The sequence below is a fragment of the Pinus tabuliformis genome, chromosome 5_1, assembly GCF_031772625.1.
Source record: "Pinus tabuliformis cultivar Carrire ecotype Pingquan chromosome 5_1, CPIR1, whole genome shotgun sequence".
NCBI classification, from domain to species: domain Eukaryota; kingdom Viridiplantae; phylum Streptophyta; class Pinopsida; order Pinales; family Pinaceae; genus Pinus; species Pinus tabuliformis.
Genome location: NC_142305.1, coordinates 815,338,756 through 815,349,206, shown reverse-complemented (window position 1 = coordinate 815,349,206; position 10,451 = coordinate 815,338,756). Strand labels below are relative to the sequence as shown.

Below are 10,451 nucleotides of genomic sequence, written 5' to 3'. Positions count from 1 at the left end.
CTTTACTTTCATAATGTCCATAAAGTTCTGGATTATGTTGGGATCCCCAGGCTTGATCCCGTCCACTATAACCATTTGTCCCTGACTCCCTATAACGAATGCCCTTCCCAGTAGAAGGATTTTTCAAAATGTTTCATGGTTGCCACAAGCATCAAAACTATATGATGTCAAGTTTGCAACTCAGAGGAGGCAGAAATAACAAAGCAGCAATATAATTCCATCCATCAGTAAACCCGGAACGATAGTAAATAAGGAATCAAAGCAAGCAGTCCAATTGATGATTGATTTTAAGGAGCTAGATAATGAGTCTTATGCCTTTAGTATATCACCATGAATACTTAGCCTTTCAACTTGAACCTTCGAGAAGCTGGATGCCTTTGCCTTTTGCGAAGTCCCATAGATATTGGCCTTACCCTTTTGCTAGAAGCCTTCAATCTTTTGCTTTCATCACCAAGTCAGATGCCTTTATTAGCCATAAGGAATAATGAGCCGGAAGCCTTCACCTTCTTTCAATTGAAGTCAGTCCCGCAAAAGTCAGCCCCACAGAGATAGGAATTTCACCTTGGAACCTTTTTTCGGTCACCTTGAACCTTTTGCCTTTGGACAAGCCTCACTTCTAATCTAAAAGTAAAAAGAAAGTGATAAAAGCAATTAATCCCATTAAATTTCTATGTGAAAAAAGCAAGGCGTGGTAAAAACCCATGAGAATAAGGTACAAGCCTTTCTAAGAGTAAACATCCCACTGGATCAACTACTTTACGAACTGCTTCTTAATCTACTGGACCAACCGCTGAACTATTAGGTCAGGTCCGCAATGAAACACTATTGTAAGGTTCTGGTATTAACTGAAACACTATGTGTGGCCAACGACCCACTATGCGCGTCTGGTCTTCCATCCAAACAATCCTCCACTAACGTAAGTATCCTAAACCGTCACACGTATGACGACTCTACATGCATAATGCTGAATCAAATGAAATGTGTTTATAATAAATTACTAGCAAGGAACACATATAAATTATCTTATTTGTGTTAACCTCCGTCAAATCAGCTTAACAACTTAACCAAATTAACCAACACAAATGTCATAGATATAGTAGGTTCACAAAAAGATGTCATATTACCTCACTGTCCAGTTCTGATAACAAGCCTTCGCTCCCCTGCTTTCTGTTCGTTCGCCTATCGTTGGTAGGCAGGTAGAGAAGGCAGAGAACGTTGTAGTAAGGAAGTGATTTGGAGAGTTGACTCGACGGACCGCGAGGGCTGGATCTTGAACTGGACGGAGAGAAGCTGGGGCAGGCACTTCAAGGCTATGGCCATACATATGGTTGTTGCCTTGGTACTAGTGCTTATGCTCTTGGGTAGTGGTTGGCTTAGATGACTGACTTTTTTATGGCTTGTCGTAATTGCTTCATCTATAGAAGAAGCTGGCGTTGAATCAACGGCTAAGGCTACTGAGGAAAGGTAAACTTGAAGTCCTGCTGCTACTCCCCTTGTTTCAACTGGCGCACCTGCCCTTGCTTATGCTGCTACTAGCTATGGGCTTGGAAGAGGTTATGCTATAGGCTTTTGATATCAACCTGCTTAAAGGGGCCTGACATGGCCAACCCGTCTGTAAGTCTTGCCCTGCACCCTTCATTTCAAAGCCTTACTCCAAGCTTGAGGGTTGTACTACCTATTTGTTTTGAGGTCCTCGATCCATCCCTTCATTTCTTTCCAATCGCCCCAACTTGACTTGAAGAATTGCAGGACCGGTCAATAGCCTGTTAAGTACCAGTCAATAACCCGTTAAGTATCGATACATAACTTGTTCCTTGGTGATAGTTTGCCTTCGAAAGTGATAGTAGCTTATTCCCTGGTGATAGTTCGCCTTCGAAAGTGATAGTCGGTAGCAGCAAGAGCGAGAGACGAAATCAACACTCATGTTACAGAAAGATCCATTGAAGTTCAAGAAGAAAATATACCAGTAGAGAATAAGGATACCCTAAAATAGTCCTTGAAAGTTCTTCGACTGAACACTGGACATAATTCATTGATGAATTCGATGAGAAGAAAAGGGTAACAAGAAGTTTCTGTAGAGAAAGGTGCAGGTGCCACATGCTGGAAGTACGGGCACAGTCCTTGTCTCTAATTCATTCTCAGTTAAACTACTGAAGGAAGCTCTTCATCGGTTGACGACCCATTGGAGAGGATGAATCTCGCCTACTCACCTTGACCCAGATCGACCTAGATCTAGTTGGTCAATCGACACACCCATCACCTAGATCTGCATGGATCCACCTGTAACTAGCTCCAACTCCACTGAAATTACCTGCAACAATAGCAAACAAACCTTAATAATACATAACATAAATAAGCTCAAACTAATGTCAACATTAGTTTGCAAGTGCAAAATATTTCAAAAAATGAACAGGCTAAAGGTAGAATATTATATAGCCAGCCTCTTCTGCCTCGGGAAGAGGCTAAATAAGTCTGTCAAGTTGAATAATAAGAGATTAATCTCAAAATAACAAAACATGAAAAAAAAATAACGCAAAAACTGAAAACTACCTAATGTCAAATACATAAAACTGATTACTATAATCCCATGCCATGCCTAGATGGAAGGGACTAATAAGAATTACATCACTTTTATAATCACTTCGAGCGTTCAAATATCTCTTCCATGTTAAGATAGGTATTGTCAAAGTTAAAATTCATAACTCTTTGAATAGTTGAATTGAGGCTTCTGTGATCGATTAGCCATAACTAATAAAGGCCAAAGAGAGAAGGATACGGGAAGACAAGGGGAAACTAGGACCAAGAACAAGCAAAAAAGGAGGGAGGGAAGAAAACGACTAGGAAGAGAGGGCTGGGATCCAACAACTACTGATCTTCCATCCATCCTCTCTATTGAGATTGTTCGGTCTTTTTTTCAATCTCAAGGACTTCCCTAAATTTCCGGTGATGGAACTGTGAAACCTTAGCAATAACTCCCGCCTTCTCAATACAAACATGATGTTTAGTACTCTCCGCATGTTCAGCTAAAGCGGAAGACTTGGTTCTCTTGTGCTTGAGGTTAGCTGCGTGCTCACTAATCCTTTGATTAATGGAGCGACCAATCTCCATTCAAACCATTTAATAGGTTTTTTGTTTTCCCTACATGACAAAAGAGCCCCCATAGTTTACTTAAAAATATATATTTGAATAAAGAAAAGTATAGTGCACCGGAATGGATGGGTTAATAGATTTAAAATAATCTTGAATTGAGCGTCATCATGGATAACGAAAAGGGTAAAAAAATAAATGAGAAGACAAAGCGCGTTGCAAATTCAACACTGTTCCCATCTCCTTTCTTTTGAAATATATTAAAATATATATAATATTGGAATAATTTTTAAAATATTTATAATATTCGAATAATTTTTTTTCACAATTTTGTAAAAGTTTTCCACCCTTCCGTTAAATTGCTTTGAATTTAAGAGGGTATGGCCACGGAGAATTGGCGGGCAAACCAGACACCGATAACATTCCGTTACCAGCACAGTAGAGCAGAGCTGCAGGAGGCGAGCCTCAACATTATCTCATCGATACTGGTAGTACATTGTAGAGTTAGACTCAGGCAAAGATGATGAAGCGATTATTCAGTTTCAAGAAGAAGAAAGCGGCCCCTCCTCCTCCATCTGTGGAAGAGGCCTCTGAAAAGGTAAGCGTTTAAGCAATTATTACATGTATAATGTAAGCTGCCATGGATGATCGGACGAAGTGGCTCTCGAGTAGCTATGATAGAGTCCACTGTGTAATTTTTCTTGTTGTTGTTGGGGCAGATGAACAAGAGAGGCGATGTGATTAATGAAAAGATCAAGAAATTGGACGCGGAGCTCTGCCTATACAAAGAGCAGCTCAAGAGGACCCGACCGGGTCCTTCTCAGAACGCTATCAAAGCACGGGCTATGCGCGTCCTCAAGCAGAAAAAAATGTATGTGTATATGCTCTGCATTTTGAACATTTGCGTGGGTTTTAATCTGTTCAAGATTAATATGTTTTAATCACGAAAATAAAATTATCTGAATGTTGAGAATTTGAACACAAAATGTAATTGAGCTGTGCCTGAATGGTTGTTTGGTGGGTGGCAATTTCTTACCCGTGGGTTTGGGGGATCGAATCCTGCTGCCAAAAAAACAGAACTCATAAGCTAAGGTGGATGTCCCAGGCTGTGTTGTTTGGGGGGTGGGCTTGGGGGTTCGAATTCTGTTGGCAAAGGAAACATAGGCTCATAAGCTAAGGCGCTTGTCCCACGCTTCTGTTACCTTTTAACATAACAGGGACAAAATCACCGGGGACTTGCATTCAACAACATAGCTTTTGAGACACATTAGGGCGGAGCAGACCACAGCGATAATGAGACTCTGGTGGATGGGTTAACACTCCAGCAACCTCACCAGTGAACCAATGCCCTATTCACATTGGAACTCTGGTGGATGGGTTTGATCCCGTTGGCACATAAAACATAGACTTTGAAACTAGGGTGGTTGTCCCAGGCCTCCGTTACCTATTAGCATAACGAGGACAAATCACTGGTGAGTTGCACTCGAACTCATACCTTTTTGAGACATTCTATTAGGGGGAACAGACCACAGAGAGAATGGAACACGGTGGATGGGTTAATACTCCATCAACCTCACTAGTGAGCCAAAACCCCATTTACATTGACTTGCTTATGTCACACTAAGTCTTCACCTCTCTGGGCAGTTCCTGACAAACATATTTTCCACCAGGAGAAACCTTGCTGCTAATACAGCTACTAAACCAAGCTATTAAATACGATAAAGGTAATGCCCCATACGAATTACATCACAAATCATTACAGCTAAGCTGCTAACAGGTTTACAATGACGCTGACAGATGGAGCAGGACAATCTAACTATCTGCCTGATTATTCTACCATACTCTGCTACAACAATGAGGAATGGAAAAACAGACATTAACAGCAACAGATCAATTACACAGCAGAGACTCCATGATAAAAAAACTGTAAATTTATTTATTAATGGGAGTTTACAGATATTACAATTCATCTTGTGCCCTGGCATGGGCATTAAGGATTTGATGCTCCGTTCTTATTCCAGTTTTTTCTGCATCTTGCAATGACAGCAGACTTCCTTCCTCTTAGGTGTGTCTCTAATTGCCTGTGCTGCATCCTCCTGACTGCAGCCTCCTCATCTCCCACTATCCATCTGCATTTTAACGTACGCAACAAACCCCAATGATAGAAACTTCCCCAAAATTGTCTTCCTCCAACCGTTTGTGGGTGAATTTGCTGCTGACCTGGCACAAAGCTCACGGGATGTCATTTTCTGCTTTTAAATAATCATTTCCTTTTATTGAACTCTGGCTCTTTTTCAGGACCTGGCTCCAGCTCTTGCCCAGCCTCTCTGGCTTTAGTTTAGGCTCTGACTCTGACTTTAGCTCAGGCTCTGACTTTGGCTTTGGCTTTTGCTCAGCCTTGGCTCTGGTTTTTGTGTCCAGCCATTCGTCTTCAAGCCCACATGCTAAAAACTTTATTCGATACAAAAATGAATATGGGAGGCATTTCCAATAATGAAATTCTCTGATGCCAAAATAATCAGTCCAGGCAGCTCTCGCCGAACAGATTTTACAGCAGGAAACCGAACTACTATGCAGTGTTTGTAACAACAAATAAATGAAGCCACTAGACATGATAAAGATGATGTCCATGTAAATCTGTTAATGCAGGTTTCGGCACAAATTCCCAAACAGCAAAACGAGACTTCAAGGATGCACAGGAATGGGGCATATTAGTTTGTCGATACACGTCATTGTTCAACTATATTATGCTACAGCCATAAGGAACAGTGGTCAAACATTAACAGCAAAAGAACAATTTTGCAACACAGGCTTTCAGAAGGAAATCTAATAATTTATTTATTAAATGAGAGTTTCACAGATGCAAGTCATCTTGCACCCTAGCATTGGCAGCAAGGATTTTATACTCTGTTCTTATTATTCTTGGCTCTGTCCTGCAAATTGCAATGGCAGCATCCCTCATTCCTGTTTTGTCTTCCTCTTGCAGCCCATGTTGCATACTCCTTACTGTAGACTCCTCATCTCCCACTGTCCATCTGTCTTTTAACAAACGCAGAAAACCCTCATGACAGAAAATTCCCCAAAACTGTCTTCCTCCAACCATTTATAAGTGACTTTGCTGCTAACGTGGCATGAATGCCCACAGAGTCTTATTTTCTGCTTTTTAATTATTATTTACTTTTATCGATCAGATCTAACTACAGATCAAGTTTCATAAAAGTTAAAGCGGAGACAGAGTGAGTTTTTTTTAGTTCTTTGTGGGGTGAGTGGTGTTGGGTGGGGGTGTTGTTAACCATCCCAAACATATTAGACATAGGAGATGGAAATCCATGTCTCGAAATGAAATTGACAAGACATCAAAAGTAGAGGGGTAAAGAATGAAAAAGGGAATAACATGCAAGTAATCTCTTAATAGGGTTTCCTTAAATGGTGATGCTGAAGTTCAGAAGTTCAGATGCACATTTCAGATCAGTTATGTGCCACCTGAACCCTGATTCTCCACTTCTGCATGATGGCAGGCTTTTATTAGGTCTCAACTATCAAATGTGTTTGATAAATTTGAATGTGACAGACATCTATATTGAATGTCACTGATGTCTCCATTCATCTGTCAAATCATTGTTAATAATTTTTCAAAGCACTTTTTAAAATCTTTATTTTATCTTTTTGACAGGGGAATTTGTAACCACATATCCTAGTATCCACCAGCTCATTACAGATCAAGAGTTCAACATCTGTTGCTACCACTATAACCCTTCCCAGCCTCAGTTAGAGTTGCTGGCAAGAGCTGGATTGATGCAGCTAGTGGGGATCAAATTGGGGTCTCCAACTGGTTGGCACTCGGCTGAGAGCAACTGGCCTATTGCTCTGACCCCCACCAGGATTTTTGGAAGCACTTTGAGAAACATGTCCCAAGGGTCTGCACCTCAAAGAGCATACTTCCTTTTGATTGCCAGGTCTGAAGGGTAACAATTTTGCCAAAATTGCCTAAAAGATAGACCACAACAAGAATGGATCCTTAATAGATAAATTAACACTCTGAATTTCCACAACAAACTATTTCCTCATTGGTAAACAACAGATTATTAACAAGTCCAACAGTGATAAACTAGATTCCAATCAGTGTTGTAAAAATCCCGATTTTATTGCGAAAATATCTTCTAATCATGATTTTTTGGCCTAGCTGATGTTTTCTGATTTTTACACATATTTTGGTGGTATCTTAATTTTGCTAATTTCTATCGATATTTTCTCAATTTTTTTCGATATTTTGGTTTTTGGGACCCTTGCCAATTTTGGGAAAACACCTTAATGCTAAAGCAACCTAATTTTTATCTCAACCTTAGATCTGCTAATAATCCTGGAAAATGGTAACAAAACTGCATCTCGTTCAGATAGTAGTCTATCAATAAAAATTTAAGAGAGAAGAGTCTCGACTCTTATTCCTTCATTGAGATTAAACATCTTCTAACACAGTTTTTGATCATAATTAGTAGCTTTCTGTAGAATACATCCGTTGCAAGTAAGTAATATGCAATAGTTTTAGGGATGGCAGAACCATGTTGTTATCTGTAAAGAAACCGCACCTGACCAATAGGCAGGGGGACGTGGCAACATGCCCCCTGCAAGTGGCACATCCGGGCATAAGGCGGTTTAAATACTCCTTGGGCCAGAAGATACAGCACAACATGGAGGTTGGTGACTTGCGTGTGGAAAGGATGGGGAGTATACGTTGTGCATGAAGGTGGAAGCTTGTTTGGGGGATTTCGCAGCTGGTGGAGCCATCCTTGGCAATCTTTCTAGCTTGCAATTGGCATTAATAAGCCCAGCCAAGTGCCAGTGGAATTGTTGCCAATGGGAGGGGGTCAGCGACATTGCACATGTGAGGAGAATGTTAACTGGGTTGTGTATAATGGTAACTATTCTTATAAGGGATGCTATATCTTGGAGCACACTAGAGAAAGTTTGGACAATAGAATAGGGTGATAGGGGCAAGGAAGTTGGAAGATGTAAGGGGCGCTGCCAACCTGTAAAGAATTGCAGTCTGTAGATCGATTTCTAATGGGCGATAGTTGAGAAAAGGAAAGTTGGTGTTTGAGCTTGGTGGGGGGATTTCAATGCGATAAATTCCTTCCTCAACAAAAGGGAGGATTTTGGAAGTCACCATGGGCCATGCAAGGAGTGCATACAACTCAAGAATCTGACAAGGAGATGGGGTTCGAGCTCTAGAACTTTGTTGTTGTGTCTGTGTTTATTTTTCTCCCCCTTAACCTTAGCTGGAAGCTCCCCTTTCTATTGGATGGACTTTTAGAGAATTTTGGAAAATGTCTATTTGTATGGTATTGTTTCCTTGCTTTTGAGTGGGAAGCAGAGCAGGTCTGACAGACAATTGCACTGATATTTACTTTGTGGGAAGTCAAGGTATTGAGACAAGTTTGGAAGATTGCTTCCTAATGATTTTGGTGGCAGTCACTGGCCTTGGGTTTTGGAATAGAGTTTTTGGGGAAAACTCTTGCTCTGAACTCTAACTGTGCTAGGTCTGGTATGGGTGTCCTCTAGTTGGAAGTAGGAGGGAGGTTGTGAAAGTTTATCTTGTGTTTGCTTGGGCCTTGCAATTATATTTTGGAGGGGGGTTGACAGAAGATATGACTTTGGCATTCTTTCATTTGTGTGGGTAGGGTGGTGGAATTTTCATTTGAATTTGGGCTAGGGGGTACTCTCAGGTCGAGAGAACTGGTAGTTGAAGAGTTTAGGGTTTCAATGGTGTGTGATTGTTGGTAACAAAGCAGGGTAGTGGAACCTTCTTAGTGGTCCTAGTAGATGATAATCGATCTTTTTACCCAAAATTTTTTACCACCTTCTATCTAGGGCGTTGAGGTTAAGTCTATTATGCTGAGGTAAAGAAGTTGCATGCAAAGAGGTGTTGCATATTATAAAGAGCGAGCCCGGAGAGGTGGCTCCCGCCTTTAGAATAGGACAGCTGGCTTTACTGCAAGGTATTGTGAACCGATTCTTGTGAATGTGCAGAAAGAATTAAACTGGTCGGAAAGGGAAGCTTCGTCACAACAAACTTCTCTTTCGCATTTTGAAGTGAGGGTGCAATCGGAACAATGGATTTTAGATACGGGGCAAATAGGGAGCAGAGCGAACTAGTACATACAAGCAATAGATCTATATTGGAAAATGAAGCTCCTCTCGGGTTGCACACTTTTGGACAACCATGTATTGAGGAGGGATTTTCTGCAAACTTTGGATGCACATGCACGATCATCTAAAGCATTATGACTATGTACTAGAGATGATAGATCCAGTGCCCCACGGGGACGTGTCCCCTAGGGTTGGGTGCACGCACCCCTCACAGCCCACGCACCCAAGACGGGGGGACGTTTAGGGGTGCGTTTCCCCACGCACCCCTTTTGGGGAGTCGTGGGGTGACATTGGGGGTGCGTTTCCCCAATGTGGAGGATGCGACTCCCCAAAAGGGGTGCGTTTCCCCAATGTGGAGGATGCGACTCCCCAAAAGGGGTGCTTTTGGCCCCCCTCCCGAATTTGTCTAATAACACTTAATAATTAAAAGATTGAAAATTCACATATTAGAAGACTTAAAATATAAAAAGTAAAACAGAACTTAAAAATAAATAAAAATAAAACATAACTAAAAATAAAAAGTTAAAACTTACCTAGGTTAACTTACACATTCATTTCCCAAATTCTCTTGCCCGTTGTCGAGCTCTGTTGAGTGCTCTCTTGCTGCCGTCGAGCTGTGCTCTCCTACCCGTCGTTGAGCTGTGCTCTCCTGTTGTCGTCGAGCTGTGCTCTCTTGCCGTTGTCAAGATGTGCTTTCCTATTGTCGAGCTTTGCTCTCCTGCCGTCGAGCTCTTCTCTCTTGCCCGCTGTTGAGCTCTTCTAGAATGATGAATGATGAATTTAATTTTTAAATCAATGTAGATTATAGAATGATGAATGATGAATGATATGGATCAATGTATTTGAATATTTCATTATTGAATTTTAATATTTTATTATTGAATCTCATGGTATGGATGAACGATGAGTATGTCATATGAATGATGTATGTATCAAAATGAATGATGAGGATGGATCAATGTATGTCATTATTTAATTCAATTATGAATTTAAATTTTATGTATGGATCAATGTATTACTATTAGTCTATTTATGCTTTCATTATATACCTTGATGCCCCCTTGCAACCCCGAAATTTCCCTAAAATTTGAGGGTACTCCCAAATGTCTCCCCTGTGCATCTCCCTGCACTTGTGTGTCTCGAGTCTTGGTGGAACATAGGATGGATCGAAGGTTGGCTTGAATTGAACAACACCTCGACATTCCTCCTATAACTTC

At 41.0% G+C, this 10,451-nt stretch overlaps 1 protein-coding gene across 1 annotated transcript in view; it reads left to right on the top strand.

Moving 5' to 3' along the window:
• The first annotated feature begins 3,458 nt into the window (after positions 1–3,458).
• Positions 3,459–10,451, top strand: part of LOC149167411 (vacuolar protein sorting-associated protein 60.1-like) — a 96,619-nt gene continuing 89,626 nt past the window's right edge. Inside the window, exons 1-2 of the mRNA XM_089431534.1 lie at positions 3,459–3,685; positions 3,807–3,958. Coding sequence (XP_089287660.1) covers positions 3,608–3,685; positions 3,807–3,958 — 230 coding nt within the window. The 5' untranslated portion in view covers positions 3,459–3,607. The remainder of the gene's footprint in view (positions 3,686–3,806; positions 3,959–10,451) is intronic.